The sequence below is a fragment of the Triturus cristatus genome, chromosome 2_1 (assembly GCF_964204655.1).
Source record: "Triturus cristatus chromosome 2_1, aTriCri1.1, whole genome shotgun sequence".
NCBI classification, from domain to species: domain Eukaryota; kingdom Metazoa; phylum Chordata; class Amphibia; order Caudata; family Salamandridae; genus Triturus; species Triturus cristatus.
In genome coordinates this window covers 1,148,481,238-1,148,500,080 of record NC_140581.1, presented here as the reverse complement: position 1 = coordinate 1,148,500,080, position 18,843 = coordinate 1,148,481,238, and the positions used below count along the sequence as shown (strand labels likewise).

The 18,843-nt window shown below is 46.6% G+C and overlaps 1 protein-coding gene across 1 annotated transcript in view; it reads left to right on the top strand.

Annotated features, from left to right (window-relative positions):
* DCAF10 (DDB1 and CUL4 associated factor 10) overlaps window positions 1–18,843 on the top strand; it is a 160,029-nt gene that overhangs the window by 84,049 nt on the left and 57,137 nt on the right. The window contains exons 4-5 of the mRNA XM_085636584.1: window positions 16,799–17,001; window positions 17,822–17,932. Coding sequence (XP_085492710.1) covers window positions 16,799–17,001; window positions 17,822–17,932 — 314 coding nt within the window. The remainder of the gene's footprint in view (window positions 1–16,798; window positions 17,002–17,821; window positions 17,933–18,843) is intronic.

Here is an 18,843-nt window from a genome sequence, read left to right as displayed (position 1 = left end):
CAGGATTGTGATTTTGAGGGCCTCCCGCAGTGACGGGGGTGACCCGTGTTCCAGAGATTCCTCATACATATTTGAGGTGTGTGTGGGGCAAATAGTGTCGCATATTCCTCTTAGAAGGCAGCTAATAGACCGTTGAGGCCCAGAGTCTTGTTGCCTGGCAGAGCCTGAAGGATTTTGACCACTTCCTACTCCGTGAACGCCTCATCCAGGTAGGCTCCATGTCTGTCCTCCAACCGTAGCAGTAGTATAGAATCAAAAAATTCCCCTAGTCCTTTGTTGAGTGCTGTATAGGGATGAGTACAAAAAAGACCATTTCAGCCTGGACAGCCGCCTGCCCCACCACCAGTGCGTCTCTGGAGGTACGTAGCTCTACGATGTAGTCGCTAGCCCATGGCTTCCTGAGGAGTCCTGCCAGTCTCCCACCTGCCCAGTCTCCCTTGCCATACTTCAAGGCTCTAGTCTCCCTTCTGAGGAAGTGAGTTTAAGGGCGCTGCCTCCTTCAACTCGCTTATTTTCCCCTGATTTTACTTCGTGAGGCCTCACTTTTGGTATTAAAAAAGGTCGAGTTCCAAAGCTTGTTTTTCACATTCTACTCGCTTGGGTTCTCCCCGAATTGAGCGCAGTACGCCGGCCTGCTTGGCGATGCATTCTCCCCTTGTTATGGCCTTAAATGCTTCCCATAGGGTTGAAGGGGAGTTGACGGTGTAATCCCTTCCTTATAAGTATGCCCACCCCTCATGCATAGTTTGAATAACATGCTACATGCCAATGTCCAAGATTTCAACGGCGGACTCCTAGCTCTGCACCTCGCGCTAGTTCCAATAAATCTTGTTCCTGCGCAAAACTCCCCAGCACCAGTCGTTGCGTGACCCCTCTGTGCTCCAGAACCAAAATAGATTACTTCAAATGGGGGTGCGCCAGGCAATGAAGTCCAATAGACTGTAGGTAGTATCAAAAAAAAGTTCTTTATTTGTAATTTCATATGGAATTTCTATGGTAAGCAAAGCTCAGCCAACGCGTTTCATTCCCTCTAGGGGAACTTCATCAGGGCAGAAAATGACATGTGAAATCACACAAATCAAAAATAAGGACATAAATGAATAACAACCACAGTAAGTGTTACAAAAAGGTACAAGACTCAAACATAAACCCACAATTACTACCACGGTGAGACTAAACACAATACATTACGTACATTAATAAAGGTATGACCAGAATACTCGAAGCTTAGAGACACATTTATTATGTACACAATAAAAACTAGAGGAAAACCACACAGCAAAGCACATATAATCATGACAGAGTGATACCAAAGAGTACTCCCACTTAGTAAGGGAGATGATTTAGTAAATACATATGAATCGCGAATGGTGCATGAGAGGCATGTGCGTGCCATCATATGTACGAAGGACAAGTACCCAAGGCAGGGCACATCATGTCCCTCCAAGGTGACTGGATACATGGCATTGTGTCCGTAGCAGGCAACCCATAGTGTATGTGTACCATCTGAATTCTTCTACGGGTTTTGAGTAATTACAAATGCATAAGTGGCAAACGTGGTAAGCAATGCACACTTTCACTCAAGTACTGAACAAGAGGGTAGAAATATAAGTGTAAAAGGCCTAACCTAAATGCAGGCAGTGTTATAAAGCAGATACCACCATAAGATAGTCTTGTAAACCATAGCAAGTGCGTACCTTATAAGTTCTTCGGTTAGTTTTCAGTAATGGACTTGTAGTGCAGGAAATTTTCTCCAGTGTATTGCGCTGAGAGACCTCGGAGTACTTACAGGCATAGTGATGCCTGCATGTTGCGACCTAATAAGTGTAAAGAACCGATGTAAACCATGGACAATGTGAAGAGGCTAGTCGATGCGAAAGCATTCCTTGAGTCGCGCAACTTCCCAGTCTGCCCTCTACCTCCAGAACTAAAATATAAGAAGAGGTTGTGCCTGTCCAATACCATGTTGCCGCCAATGCCTGAAGCATAGAGAGTCGCATACGTCTAAATGATGTGTAAGGCTGAGGGCCCATTGCACATCCCAAATCAGGCCATAGCCTGTGCTAGGATCCTTGGTAGTTTAAACGCTAATAATCCCACACAAAGTACATGAAGCCTGGTCGCCCTAGAGCACGTTTTAAGTAAGGCGCTATGCCATGACGTGCCCCCAAACCATATGGTTACATGGTCTATGCGGCGCAACTCTCCTCCATAACAAGCACATCAATTGGCATAAGACACTTAGTAGTGTATAGAACAACGTCCAAGAGGGACCCTACAATAACGTAAGACCCAAATGCATGAATATAACATGAGGTCCAAGAACCCGACAGACTAGAACCTGATGCATACACCAATCTTGTAACCAACTCGTCCCTGCTGCCTCCATACCATTGTGAAGGTGCACGCCCTCCCAGAAGTCTGATCATTCCACATTCTGATACAGCTCATTTAATCTCCTACACTATTTTGTCATCACAAGAGTACCAAGACCATATCCGCATTCTAACATTATAGCCCCAATATCTCCCGTTACAACACACTGTATGGCGGACAACCAGTTTGTTAGTTATATGTGCACTATTTTATTAAAAAGCAGCGCCGCCGCTAACATCAAAACAACGCCACAGTGCCGTAAATATCAATTACCCTTAGGGTCAAGGAGTCTTAGTATAAACAGAAAAGCCCCTGTATTCTCCTGACCGCAAACGCGTCCGTCCGGTCCGACTCCAAAGTTGTAGTGCGCGCTGCACCAAACGTTCAGATGCCCTATACTCCGCCCCCATAATCATGTAATGCTATCAAGTTATGACCACGTCAGGAGGCTAGATGTGATTAGTCCCCGCCCCTATAATGTGGTAGGTGAAGGCAAATTTACGTTTTTGAAGCAGCCATCTTGGAATAATCCAAAATGTGTCCACAAGGATACACCGTATTTAGCAGCTCCCCAAAAAGAAATGCATCTCGTTATCAGTATTGAACCCCTGATTGATGCTTCTCAGCTTGCAAATCCATTTTGCTTAACACTTCCTCAGGTGCAATTTCCTATCAACACCCCTGTCTTCCCCTTCTACATGATCGATGCCGTGGAACCAAAATGGATTTGCAAGCTGAGAAGCATCAATCAGGGGTTTAATACTGATAATGAGATGCATTTATTTTTGGGAAGCTGCTAAATACTGTAATGCAGAACCTTATGCTCGTTCTGAATAGGGTCGCTAATGGACACACCCTACTTTTGTTGTATGCTTTCTTTCTCTCTGAGCTCATAATGTGAAGGTACTCTTTGAGAAATTGTACATAGTATGGGTGCACATTGTTGATATTTAACCTGCATAACACTTCTTACACTGTATAATATGAATCTTGATTGTTATGACAGGAGTTCTCCTTATATTTAATCGATGCTTTTATATTAATATCACCCCCCCCACACACACACACACTCTGGGCCGGTCATATATACCACCTGCACTTGTCATGCACAACAGTAGGATTGTGGTATTAACATACCCTAACTGTGACTTTTGTCCTTTGCAGCAATGCGTTTTCAATACCGAATGGACCTCATTATGACTTGTGGCCACGTTACTTGTACACTACTAATTTTCCTTGAACTCGTTTTTTAACACTACCTACACATGACCTGTTTGTGATATATCCCCTAGGTGACCACGTTGTATTTTACATTGCCCGTGACACTGCTCGGTATGTGCAGAATAGGCATTAAGCACACTGGGTTGGGCGTCTCACTATCCCCTTTATAGGTGGGGTTGTATATTGTCTCACGAGGGACAATGACAGTCTGCCACACATGAAACTAGGGCTGATAATGGATTGAAGGCTATGGTCACCATCACTTTGTGTTTGGCCATCGTGACTTGTACAGCTGCTGGTTCGCACACACCCTCAGCCACCTACTACGTAACAAAGCATTTTGGGAGTCATATCGGTGCAGTTGCCCTCCGTTTGCTCTCATTTTAATAGGCCTAGTGTTGACACTTGACGGAGACATGCAGGGTTTGAACATGATCTGTAGTCCTGCGTTGTTAACAACTTAGTTGCTCGATTATTTAATGGGACTCTGCCTATTTTTGTCTAATGGATGAGTTAGGGTTATATTGTGTTGCACTTAAAACTACGCATGCGCTTATAACAATAATGGGTGCTCATTATGCCAGTGTGGAAAAGAGATTGGTTTGTGAGGGTGGTACTGTTTATTCTTGTGGACACATTTTGGATTATTCGGCTGGTTCAAAAAGTTTAATTTGCCTTCACCTACCACATTATAGGGGCGGGGACTAATCACCTTTAGCCTCCCGACATGGTCATAGCTTGATAGGGTTACACGATTATGGGGGTGGAGCATAGGGTATTTGAACGTTTGGTGCAGTGTGCACTACAACTTTGGAGTTGGACCGGACGGACACGTTTGCGGTAAGGAGAATACGGGCGCTTTTCTGTTTATACTAAGACTCCTTGACCCTAAGGGTAATTGATATTTACGGCACTGTGGCGTTGTATTGATGGTATCGGCGGTGCCGCTTTTTTAATAAAATAGTGCACATTTAACTAACCGGCTGGTTGTCTGCCATACAAGGTGTTGTAACGGGAGATATTGGGGCTATAATTTTAAAATGCGGATCTGGTCTTGGCACTCTTTTGATGTCAAAATAGTGAAGAAGATCAAATGAGATGTATCGGGATGTGGAATGATCAGACTTCTGGGAGGGCGGGCCCTGCGCCTTCGCAATGGTATGGAGGCAGCAGGGACGCATTGGTTACTAGATTGGTGTATGCATCAGGTTCTAGTCTGTCAGGTTGTTGGACCTCTCATGTTATATTCGTGCATTTGGGTCGTATGTGATTGTAGGGGCCCTCTGGGACGTTGTTCTATACACTACGAAGTGTCTTATGCCAATTGATGTGCTCGTTATGGAGGAGAGATGAGCCGCATAGACCATGTAACCATATGGTTTAGGGGCGCGTTGTGGCATAGCGCCTTATTAAAACATGCTCTATGGCGACCAGGCTAAATGTACTTTGTGTGGGATCATTAGCGTTTAAACTACCAAGGATCCTAGCACAGGCTATGGCCTGATTTGGGATGTGCAATGGGACCTCAGTCCTACACATCATTAAGACGTATGTGACTGTCTGTGCTTCAGGCATTGGAGGTGATATGGTATTGGACAGGCATGACCTCTGTCTCATATTTAATTCTGGAGGTACAGGGCAGACTGGGAAGTTACACAACTCAAGGAATGCTTTCGCATCAAATTTCCTCTTCTCATTGTCTATGCTTTACATTGGTTCTTTACACTTATTAGGTCGCAACATGCAGGCTTTACTATGCCTGTAAGTACTCCGAGGGCTCCCAGCGCAATACACTGGAGAACATTTCCTGCTTTACAAGTCCATTATTGAAAACTAACCGAAGAACTTATAAGGTACGCACTTGCTATGGTTTACAAGGCTATGTTATGGTGGTATCTGCCTTATAACACTGCCTGCATTTTGGTTAGGCCTTTGGATTCACAGTATGTTACACTTAGCCCCGTGCAATATTTCTACCCTCTTGTTCAGTGCTTGAGTTAAAGTGTGCATTGCTTACCACGTTTTCCGCTTATGCATTTGTAATTACTCAAAACCCATAGAAGAATTCAGATGGTACACTTACACTATAGGTAGCCTGCTACTGACGCAATGCCATCTATCCAGTAACCTTGGAGGCACATGATGTGCCCTGCCTTGGGTACTTGTCTTTCGTACATATGATTGCACGCACATGCCTCACATGCCCCTCATGCACCGTTCACGTTTCATATGTATTTACTAAATCATTTCACTAAGTCGGAGTACTCTTTGGTATTACTCTGTCATGATTATATGTGCTTTGCTGTGTGGTTTTTCCTTTCGTTTTTGTGTACATATCAATGTGTTTTTAAGCTGCGAGTATTACGGTCATTACCGTCATACCTTTTTAAATGTACGTAATGTCACATGTTTAGTCTCACCGTGGCAGTAATTGTGGGTTTATGTTTGTCTTGTGCCTTTTTGTAACACTTACTGTGGTTGTTATTCATGTATGTCCTTATTTTTGTTTTGTGTCATTTTACATGTCATTTTCAGCCCTGATGAAGTTCCCCTTAGAGGGAATGAAAGTTCCCCTTAGAGGGAATGAAACGCGTTGGCTGCACTTTGCTTACCATAGAAATTCTGTATGAAATTACAAATAAAGAACTTTTTTTGAAACTACCTACAGTCTATTGGACTTCATTGCCTGGCGCGCCCCCATTTGTAGTAACATGCTACATGCCTTTCCCCTATCCAACCCGCCAGCTGGCGTTAACACGTGTGTTCTATGAGGTGACGTTACTGCAGGAAGCAGATGTCTGTCCTGTGACGGTCTAAGTATGCAGCAACCATTCTCGATTTGCGCTTATTGTTCAAACCCGGACATTCCATGTGATACATGTCAATCTCGTCATCCCATTCTTACATGCATCTGGACATTCAGCATCATGTACTTGCCCACTATCAAGAATGCTTCTTGCAGAGTAGCGGGTGGAGCGTAAGCCAGCTGGGAAAGAAGGAAGGGAAGAAAAAGATAGATAACTCATGCAACCTTCAACCTCAATAACTTCCTCCCACTCCAGCCCCCCTTATCAGGCTGAATAGTATCTCCCAATGCCCCTCCATACCCACCAAGATATATGGGCTAGTGGAAATTGGGAATCCTCACCGAGAGGGAGGTCGCAGAACGCCCGGCGTGTCCCTGCCAGTGTTAGCTGGGTGGCTTGACAAGTTTGTGCAAAGAAGTGAGAGTGCCTCTTTGCCAGTAAAGCGGCATCAACATGTTTACCTAATGAGTAGACAAGATGAGGGGTTGGGGGGTTGAAGAGTCTCTGTTCTGTAGGTTGCCTCCTGTTATAGTAGAGCGACCGGGAGCAACCGTGCCCCCAGGACCTGTGATACTATTCTTAGTCAGTCATTGTCTCTAGCACGGCCCACTTCCTCAGCATCTCTGTCGAGCCTGGGTGTCTGTTTGGACAGACAAAGGTCTCGTACGTACTTGGCTGCACTCTTCGGGTCTGTGAAGTATGCTTTTTTCCCAGCGTGAAATACGTGCAGTTTTTCTGGGCGTTTGACTGGCAAGAATTCCCTTCTGGCTGCCTGCACCGCCAGGGTGAAATCTTGATAGGATGATACAGAGTTTCCTTGATAAACTACCTTCTGCTGGTCTTTTGCCAGCCTTAGCACTGGACCGGTCTCTATATTTTAAAAGACGTGCGACAGTCGGTCTGACAGGCGTGCCAGGCGGTGGTCTTGCGCCCAGCATTCTGTGCGCTCTTTCTATGATGCACACGGGTGATAGTGGGTCTCCAAAGAGAGCCCGAAGCATTTCTTCCACGTAGTCTTCCACTCAGGCCATTGTGGTGGACTCTGGTATTCCTACGATCTGCAGGTTGTTGTGGCGCAATTGTGCTTCCAAGTCTTCATTCTTGTTGCGCCGCTCTCTTGGTCAGTCTGTACCCCCCAGGGGCTGTGGTGCCCTTCATGCAGCAGTCTGCTGCAGCTCTCTTACCTCCTGCTGCGGTCCGTGGCGGTCAGCGGGCGACCCTGGCAGGCTGTCGTCCCACGTCTCACTGCCCACAGCAGTGCCCAGCAGCGCACACTCTTCCCGACACTGCCTCTCTCCGGGCCTCAGCACAGCGCTCAGGTCACAGCGCTCAGTTCTTCCATGGGGTGCACGTCAACGCACGCCCTCAGCATGAGCACTTCGCCGGCCCCCAGGCTGCTTATTAGTGCCATTCTAGCCCCGGCTTTGTTAGGCCATGCTACCTCTTCGTTGCCTCCAGGCCGTTCCTGCCAGCAAGTCGCTATGCAGCACAATTTAATATTCAGGAGTCGCTGTTTGGGTCTCCGTGTGTGTCTTGGAGCCACCCTCCACACCTTCCTTGCTGCATTTCTGGTGTTGATGCCGGCAGTAGATGTCGGATAATGTTTTTTTTGTTTGATCTGTTTGTTGAGTTTCATATTTGTAATGTACATAAATCAAACACTTGCAACGTGGTCGTACCCAGTGTGCATTTACAACAATCCGGTCGTATACAGCCAATAAATTAAAAAATACAAATAAATCGGCCAAATGGTAATAGGATTAAAATCTAATAAACGAAGCCCCATATAGGGAGGCTATATCATCTCCATAAATACCTTTCACATATTGAGGAAATACCAGAATTAAGATCCGGTGACGTAAACAATTGCGTTACACTTACATTTCCCTCAGTGACTATGGGCAGCCTGGCCGTTTCTTCAGGGTTGTCGATCAAACTATTGTATAAAATAACCTTCAATTGAGGACAATAAACCAATAAGAAGAAAGAGGAAAATAAAAGGAGGGAGGGAGGGCGAGAGCTACGCATCAATATAATAAACATTTGAAAGTACCATAAGGATGTCTACATGGTAGATCACAATGGACCCATTTGAGTCGTAAACTGCAGCACCATGGACCAGTAATGAATACTTAGTGGCAAATATTTGAGTATTCCAATAGACAGGCATATTACAGTATGTACGCATCCTGCAATCACACACCAGGATTGTCCGAGGGCGGCCTCCGGAGCTATAGCCACCTGGAGTGCCGTCAGAATTGTACTCAAGCGGGCGAAATGGGATATTTGTGCCACCCAAGTGTATCCTCTTTTATTAGGGAAACTGCTTCTTCTTTGGCACAATTCAACATTGATTTTGTCCAAGCTTTAGTTGGGGGGGGCGGGGGGGGGGAGGGTGGGGGGTCTACAGAAGCCTCTTGACCACCACCAGCCCCAGATCTAGGAAGTGGGAAGTTAATATGTTTCTCTTATCTCTGGGAAATATCCCCACAATACAAGCCTACCAAGTATGCGGTAGCTCCCTGTCAGTGCTTATGTGTAGTAGCCGAATCACATCCTGCCAATATTCTTGCAGTCGGGGACACAACCAGAGCATATGCAGGAGGTCTGCATTTACTTATGTACAATGTGGACAGCAAGCGTCCATTCTATTAAAGTATCTGTCAAGCTTGTCTGGGGTTAAGTACGCCCTATGAATTATATAGAATTGAATTAATTTAAACCTTGCATTCTTGGGGATCTTATTAGGGCCCTCCAACAGCATGTCCCATTTCTTAGGTGTGTGCGGTCTTGCCAAGTCTGCCTCCTATTAACCGCACAGTGGTGTTAAGTTCGTCAAGGTGTGTTCACGTATTGCTTCTACAAGCCATTTTGTAAGATGTCGCTCTGTGCCCATCATGTGTATGTATTGTATTAGGAGATGCGTCTGGAGTTCTTGCAACATATTACCCCAGTGTCGCCATCCAAGCGGCGTGTCTCAGGAACTGCCCAGGATGAATACCCTCTTCATCAATCAGGAAAGAAAGTGCATATTTTTGCATCCCCCCAACCCGCATGATCCACCACACAAACCCTACCCCCCTCCCCTGGCATCCCCAGTAATGGAAGCATAGGTGCATTGGATATGACATGTTTCGTACGACGTAAAGCTCAGCGTAAACATTTCTGGGCTACTTGCACCAGTAAGGGCATGGGGAGGTATATGCTATTTGGTGCATGGGTAAAAAATAAAAAGAATCCTCCCAAATGTATACGGAAGGGTGCCTTCCGCCGTATCCGTGAGATGTAATTCTGCTACCCATTTCGCAATCCACTAAATCTGGGATGCCAGGTAATAGTGTTCAAAGTTGGGCAAGGCCAATCCTCCACGCGTGACCGGCAGGTACAGCTTAACTAAAGCCACCCTGTCACGCCTATTATGCCATATGAGGTTTCTCATCATGCACGCTACAGGCCGAAAGAACGACGCTGGCAGATATAACTGGAGATTGATAAAGTAGTACAATAGTCTGGGCAGCATTACCATTTGAATCCGAACCACCCGACCTGCAACTGAAAGGATGAGTGTCTTCAAAAGTCTATCTCCGAGCGTAAAGCCATGATTGTCCTAGTAAGGTTCCCGTCCAGAAGGTCCCGGTCGGTGTGTTAAATCTGAATTCCCAAGTATCGGAACATGATTGGCTGCCACGCCACCAGTGCGCCATCTACCACCAATTGAGGGTCATCCACCTGAGGAGTGAAGGGGAACAAGCAGGATTTTACCCAATTCACGCCCAATCCCGAAACCGCAGCCAATTGTCTGAGTATGTTCAGTATGTCCGGGGATCCCCGGTAGATCTCTAATATAAAGCAGGATATCGTCTGCATAAAGAGACACAGCATGTATCTCTTCGCCCAGAGTTATACCACATTGTGCAGCTGTACTTCGCAAGACCATAGCAAAGGCTCCATGACCAGGGAAAAAATCAATAGGGAAAGGGGGGCTCAAAGAACAAAGTTTTAAGACGGACGCGTACCGAAGCAGCTCCATACAATAATTTGACAAGACTAAAGAAATATGGCCCAAATCCAAAGCGTCGCAACACCGCAAACAGGTAAGGCCACTCCACGGTGTCGAAGACATTCTCCAGGATAAAAGTAATTCCACATCTTCTCGAAATTGCTGGTAATGCAACGCTCCTCATGCTGACTTATACCACATGCTTTTTTTCTTGTTCTTTTACTCCTCAATTATGGTTTAAGGTTTGGTCTCAAATCAATATAATTTTCCATACTCACTTCTCTTTTTCACCTATCAACATTTTTATAGGCACACTATCTGAACATTGTTACTTTATTTGATTGTGTATACTTGGTTGCATTTCTTTTTCCAAAATAAAGTTTTCTGTTTAAACGAAGAAAAGATAAAGACCTTCTCCAGGTCCAAAACCATACAGCCCGCTGCAGGCTACTTCGCCGTCTTACTACGCATCACTCTGAAAAGCCTGCGAATGTTTAGGGTGGTATTACGGGCCGGAACAAAACCATTTTAATCTGGATGAACCAGATGTAGGGTGAGGAGCGTCAACCGGCCTGCCAAAACCCCCACCAAAATCTTATAGTCCCCATTTAGCAGTGCCAAAGGACAGTAGGCACATGTCAGTGTGGGGTCCCTATCCGGTTTCGGGAGTGTGATCAACATCGCTTCTGTCAGGGAGACAAGGAGAGGGGCATCCTCCAAAGCTTCGGTATACACCTTTAATAGGTGGGGACCCAACGAATCAGCAAATGCTTTATAAACTCGTGGGGGAAGCCATCTCGGCCAGGAACCCTACCAGTCGGCTGAGCACGCATTGTAACCTTTACTTCCTCTAATGAAATTGGGGTCTCCATCTCCGTGCGTTGTTCAGCAGTGAGGGTTGGAAATGGAAGAACATCCAGAAAGGAGCTTTTGCCGCTTCAAAATATGCGGCCGAGACTGATGAGTATAGTCTCGTAAAGTGCATGGTCAGTACACCATGTATTTCGCGCTGTGTGTATTTAATGTTGCCTTCCGGCCTTTGAAGTGCAGTGATGGGCCCTGTGGCTTTATCCTGTTTGATCAGCCAAGCCTGTAAAAGCCCAGATCTAACGGCCTTAGCATGCACCGAGGCCAAATGCGCCGCGAAATTGAGACACCGTTGGCGTTCAAGAAGCTCCAAATGATTCCTACACGCTTCCAAGAGCCAGGCTGAATCCGGTGTGTCTGTCACTACCTGGGATTCTAATGTCATTAACTGCTTTTCAAGTGTTAAAAGCTCTGAGACGATATGCTTCCTAAGGCCGCCAAGCACCTACCCTGCATAGTAGACTTCATGGCATCCCACTCAATCATGGTGGACAGGCAGACCCCGCATTTAGAGTAAAAATAATCATCAATGGCCTCACCGATTGATTCCCGAAAGAATCGATCTTTTAGCATTGCCGGTTGCAATCTCCATGTACATATGGCAGGTGTTACACCCTCCCACGCCCGTGTGACAAAGTGCGGATTATGGTCTGAATGTGTTCAATCTCAGTAGTCCGAGCCCTTCACATATGGGAGTAAAGAGAGTGAACATAGGAAACTGTCCAGGCCCACAGGGTTTCGATGTCTCCAGACATCAACCAAGTCCCATCCCTGCGCCCAGGCGCCTAGCACCGTTGAATTAGCTGAAGCAGCTGTACACCGCAGAGGGGGGAAGGATCCGTCCAAACTTGTGTCCAAGACACTATTACAAGCTCCCCCAATCAACCATAGATGTAGCACCATTTCATCAGTTCGAAAGAACGCGATCTAAAAAAGTGCCCTTGGTCTACTTTAGGGGCATATACATTGCCCAGTAATACAATACGTCCATCCAAACGACCTTTAAAAAAACCTATCTGCCGTCCTTGTCGAAAAGGACCTTCTCCTCCATGAACGGGGTGCCCGGGCTGATCCACACCAGGGCCCCACGTGCAAACAAAGTAGTCAGTGGCATATACTCTCCCCCTCAACTTCCTCTGTAGCCTGATCACCTCAACTTTAGGTGTGTTTCCTGCAATGAGGCAATGCGTATATTATGTTGCTTAATGTAGGAATAAACTGCATCACCTGCGAGATGGTGTAAGGAGACCCTGCACGTTCCAAGTGAGTATAGTGTGATCAGCCATTACCCTGTCTGAAACAAACGATTAGTACAACCTGGCCCATGTATGCAGCTGCACATGTAAAAAGACAAATCATGGCATCACCCCTCAGCCCTCCCATAGAATAACCCAATATCGCAACTCAAAAAAAAGACCCATCCATTAACCATAGAACATCAATCGAGCGGTCCTCATGAAGCTAGACGTACTACCCAAACGCTGATGAAGAAATAACCCATCAACACAAAGGAACTGGTTACCTTAAGAAAGAAAAGGTAGTCTGGGGGTGTGAATCCACTTCAAACCTGCCACCCAGGAACCCCCAATTAGTACCAATGCAGGCATCTGGACATACCGTTTCGCAAGGGCGGCCCACCCACATCTTTCATACCTCAACCTGTCTATACAATCAGTGTTCCCACCTTATATCAGACAGTGCAACATGTAAGAATACCAAATGTCAGTAGAACACAATCTTGCAACCAGCTTTTGTAAAGGTGCAGCGTCACCGGGGTCTTCCAATCAAAATATAATATCATCCGCAGTCTGTGGCGCCACAGACTGCATCCACAGGGATACAACATCCGACAAGCCAGTCGCCTACAAGTCTTCCTCTTCCGATGTGTAAACCGGAGTCCCTTCCTTACTGTTAGTCGCAGCGGTCTCCGCAATTCTCTCCAACACCCGAACCGTTGCTTGCTGTTCCTGTTTAATCTGTTCGGGGATGGGCACCATCGACAAGAACCAGCGTCTGTCTGGATCTTCGGCGACGATCTTTCATGGCATCTTTCTCCATGTTCTTTGCCACCCGGGACACCTGTCAGCCTGCGCCCCGTGAACCTACCTCCCTGTTACTTCAAGCCAATCCCATGCATCCTGTGGTGTGTCGAACAACCTTGTCTTCCCTTCAGAGACCACTCGGAGCCTTGCAGGATAGAACAGTGAATATGCAATGCCAAGCTGTCTGAGTTTCTATTTGACATGGAAAAAGGAGCCCCTTTGACGCTGAACCTTTAATGTATAGTCCGGGATAAACAGGACTTTCACATTCTGATATTTAATCTCCGGCATCTTCCTGGTCTCCCGCAGGATCATTTCACTGTCTTTGAAGTGTAACAACTTAAAGATAAAGGGGCACGCCCCACTACCGGGCCCTGGGCTGCGGCCTGGAATACGGTGTGCACGTTCTGTGGTGAAGAAGGGGGAGAATGCAGCATGGGAAATTATGTCCTTGAGCTAACATTCAAGAAAGGCCACCTCGTCCTGGCCTTAAGCACCTTCCGGTAGCCCAATCAGGTGGACGTTGTTCCTTCTGGAGCGACCATCTGCGTCCTCCACTCGTTCCTCCAGTTGACGTATCCTGGCTTCTTGTGCGTTTTGCTGTTTTTCCTAGAACTCCGTGGCCGGTTTCAATTCCGTGACATCCTGCTCAACAGAGGTGACGCTATCCGTCAGTTTCCTGTGCTCTGCATGCAGCAGAGTAAGATCCAGTGCAACTTTGTCGATTTTAGATTCCTCTGGTCGCTCTGTTGCAACCAAGATGGCATCCAGTCAATCCTGCGGGGGATCTTGTTGTGTTTACGAGTGTGCTGGGTCTATTTCCATCAAACCAGTATGCTGTGAGGAGGCCCTCGATCTGGCCCCCCTAGTGAGACCCATCAGTCCAGCAGAGGTCACCAGTGTGCTCCGGTTGCCTCAGACCTTCTAGAAAATGGAGCCAGGTAACGGAGACAATGTCACAGATCACCAAGCGACGACACAATGTTACAACGTGAACTGTGCTTGTTGATCCCTACCAGTCCATGCAGTGAGCAGAGTTTGTGCTCAGTCTACAGCTGCTCTGCGACCACAATCCAGCTTCTCACAGCCATGATTCCATATTGCTTACTTTTAGATGCAGCTCAGTGGTTGCTTCACCGCACAGCACCTCATCACAGTCTTCAGACTTGTGCCTGAAGCAGGACCCATGTATCAAATATCTCACCCTTCAAGATAAAGCCCAGCAACGTTGGCCCCTCCCAATACACACCCATCCGCAGCCCTGGGCGCCACGCCCGCTTCCCGCCGTGTGGTTATGTGCTGCTACAAGTTTAATTGTTATGAGTAGTCACCTACTTCTCCTTCAGCTGCTCTGTCTGGTGACTTGCCTCCCAGGCTCACCTGGATGTTCTCCTCCTAGGTGTTTCTGTGTTCACCCTTTTAGTCTAAAAACACAGCTCTGTTGTTTCTCTATCTGCGGGACCCCCTGTGTATGTGTCCTCTTTATGGTTTGAGCCACTACATCACCAGCCCAGTGGGAGACAAGCTGCACCTGTTGCTCTGCCTGTGACGCTGCGCGATCCCCGGCACCACCACCACCACCACCTGAGCAACCCTTTCAAAGATTCTTTAAGGAGGTACTCCTGGACCAGTGTGGCCTCGCCACCAGCCTGTAGCACCGTCGAACAATGGAGGTCTCCGCCCGTCTCCCAGATTGTGCAGTTCCGCAAGTACTCACAGTGAGCTGGCAATGCTGGATCCAGCTGACTCCAGTCTACACCAGGCCCGGAGCAGGCCCCTCTTATGGCAGCACCACCACTTCTCCATAGATGGTGTGTCTCGCAGTGATTTTCCCCTTCAACAGCCCATCACAGGGCAACTTTGCAGACTCTCCGCCTCTCCACTCTCCCAGGGAGGGAGGACGCCACCAAACTCACAATCCTGCAGGGCAGCCAAGTTTGACCCGGCAGCCCCACAGTCCCAGGGCCAAGCTCAGATGGGATCCCGCTCCAAGCAACGGTCCCCGCACAGCCACAATCACCGTGATAGCAGCTGCAGCCTGCCCGGAGCATGAGCAGACCACGGGGCGCGAACCAGCGGGCCCGTCCCACGTCACTCAGCCAGCACAGCCACTCCGGCGACCCCAGGAGACAAGCAAGGCAGGCGAGGAAGTCTCTCCTTCAGTAGCCCCCTCCAAGCAGGCTACCCGTCCCCCGCCACTGCAGCAGGCCCGATGGCAGTCCCAGGCACAAATCGCTTCCGAGCCTCCAGCAACTACGTCACCAGCTCCAGTCCCCGCAGGCCAGCACCGCTACGCCGACATCAGCTCCAGTCCACCTCTGAGATGGATAATCGGTGCGCTCCTCCACACATTTGTGGTGGCCGAGCCGCAGCGCAGCGAGACTGTGGAGCTAGGGTCACGCCTTGCCGAAGTTCGTCACCCACTCCCAGCTCTCGTATGGCAGACAAAACAGCTAAATTACCGCTTTGCCAGCTGCCGGGGGGCTCGCCCTGCCCCACGCTAGTGCATACTGTGATGGATGCTTGGAAGGAGAAATATGCCTGATAAATGGGGATTCGTGGCGGGGCAGTCTCACAGCACGTCTGCCATGTTACCCGTGCTGGCCACGCCCCATAGATGTTGGATTAATGATGAATTTCTTGTCCCACCTGCTGAGCCTCACCAGATGGCGGCCATTTTGCTGCCGGTCTCTCTAGCGTCCCCCGCCTCTGTCCTGTACACTTGGTTATATAACCGACCATAAACCTAAAGCCAGCATGGTGCTATAGAGTCATGTTGTCAGAAGGTCATTTTGCTGTCTAAGCTCTACCCTTTTTATTCCCTCCTTTAAAACCATCTTCTCAAGGCAGTAAAGTATCAAAGCAATAAAAATTCTTCCTCATCTGCCAATCGTTTGTGCTAGTCTTCTACCTTTCTGCATGTTTCCTGCTTCCTTACTCCCTGCCTATTTTCCCTCCTATTTTTGTTGCAGATTTCTGATTTGACCGTCACCTCACAAGTCTGAATCCCAGTGAAGCTGTCTCTCAGCATTTAGAACTCACTGAATTAGATACCATTACTTAGGAACGGAAACATGAACACTGCATAAAAAACCCTGCTTTGCCATTTGGTAGGGCTGCGAGACTCCGCGTCTGCACATTATGCTTCTTTTTGCAATAATGTTGTTTTGGTTTAGTCTCCAGCACTGCCTTTGCTCTTGCACTCTGTTTAGTACTTAGATCCCGTGCCAGTCTGAGTAGTAGTGTTCGTATGGATTCTTCATGAGCATTGCATGTAAATTATAAGCTTGTTTGGTATTCAAAGCATACTTCAAAGCACAAACATTTAACAAGAACAGAGTAGCGGACTTTCCTTTAACTCTTGTCTATTTGATACTGAATGTTTAAAAAAAAATCTGCCATGTGCCAAAAGTGGCTGGTCAGCATGGAACCTGAAATTTTCTGATCTAATAGAAAGATCTGCTGTTTGATTTAACTTTCTGCAGATGCACTGAAGATGGATGCCCGCACAAGAAATTCTTTCACACTCGGTTCCTCATGCGGATGAGACTAACGCCCGACTGCTCAAAAATGCTGATCTCCACCTCGTCTGGGTATCTCCTGATTTTACATGATCTCGATCTTACCAAGTCGCTGGAGGTGGGCAGCTACCCCATTCTGCGTGCAAGAAGAACTATCTTCAGTGCAGGTATGCATCCCTGCTGAAAACTAATCTCAACATTGCTCGCTTTAGTTAGAGCTCTGAGTAAAGTCTTTAAATGGGTATGTATTTTTTCATTGTTGGTAAAGCACTTTTGTCTTTTGTAAAGTACATCACGAACTTATTTGTGAAGTGTAAAAAGACTCATTTTAGAGCACTGTAAGTAAGGAGGCAATAACTGAACAGTGCTTGCCTTTCATTTTAAGTTGTTGGATGCAGAAATGTCGGAACGTTTCTCATTGAAATGTGTTAGCTAGTCTGCCTTTCCTTGGAAGGATTTACTGCAATGCCATAGTCTGATATCAAGAGTCTGCTTATTACTCGTGTGTATGTCACAAATCACAAATAAGCATTACGTCCATTTAAATCCCAGTAGCAAATATCAGTGTTTGGCCTTCTAACAGTCTAGTGCTGTGAAAAGGCAGCATCTCTGGGATGATCTCCTCTTAAGAAGGGTAATGTCTCTGAGCCTCCATTCTGGTGTCATGGAATAGGACTGTGAATATACTTAGGTCATTGATGAGAGCCAACAGCAACCAATAGAAAACGTATGGCGCATGGCTAATATGGGTGGCGTCATTGGATATAGGATAGGTGCATAAATGCAATTACTGATTGCTCCAAAATGGTAGTTGAGTTTAAAGATCAGGTGTCTGGCTTCATGAAGGCTAGCTATAATTCATCATGCCCTCACAACACCCTTTTACTGACTGCTCAGTGGTCCCATTTTTCTTGGTTAAATCTGTCCTTCACTCTTCTCTGTGCTTGAATTTGCCAGAATTCAGCATTTATTTTTCTTCTACTACAGACATGCCATCTTCTGGATCCTCTGGTTCGCGGTCTTCTGCCTCTCCTTGTCATCAAGCTGATCCAGGTCCATTTTCTGAGAAAAGTGGATCTCGTTCTTCCCAACGTGAAGGTAAGTGTTTGGGTGGGAAGTGGGTGAACGGCTCAAGAGAAGAGTGAAACAAGGTTTAAAGCTGGGGCTCTCAAAGGGTACTCATTCAATTGGGTGCCAGCGAGGCATGTCATCCTAAAAAAACTAACATTTCAGATTCCCCTGTTGTCTGGACTAGCCATAATTTTTAGTACAATTGAAACTGAATTAATTAAATTGGAGCGGAAAATTATCACCAGTGTTAGTACCAAATGTATTATGAACAAGGTACTCAGAACATTTAATGGTGGTAAACAACTCGAACATTTCGAGTTCTGGAGCTTTATAACTGAACTCAAAGAAATAACCAATATAACAGCTGGTGTATTTGTGGCACACTCATTCACCTAGAAGGTGGTCTTTTAGCACTATTGACATCAGATGACACCCAACTCAGTGGTACTCCTTTTACCAACCTCCTATGAATGGCAGACTGAGTGAACCTGCCAGGAGTCAATCCTGTAGCAATATGTTTAGTGGAGTCTGGTGGCTAAGTGGATTAATGCATCCACTGCAGGAATCTGTGTTTGACTTGATGGTCACAGGTTCGATTCTCAGCAGGTCCACTTGCCCTTTTATTTTTCTGAGGCTCATAAAATGAGTACCATTGAGTTGAGCAACGATAAACATCTATTGTTTCAGTGCCAAGAGACCCAAGGGTGAAAGCGCCCTTAACAAATAACACTTTTTATGTCACAGATCACTGAAGTGGATGCATTAGCCCCCTAAGCCACCAGACACATCTAAAAAAAAAAAAATGCTCTAGGAAGATAACACGTGTACGGTACAATGCCTTATGAAAAGAACAAGAGCATCAACAATAGTAGAGTACAAAGTTATAGAAAAATAGACAAAACTACCATAAACTAATGTTTATAAGGTCTGTGGGTAAT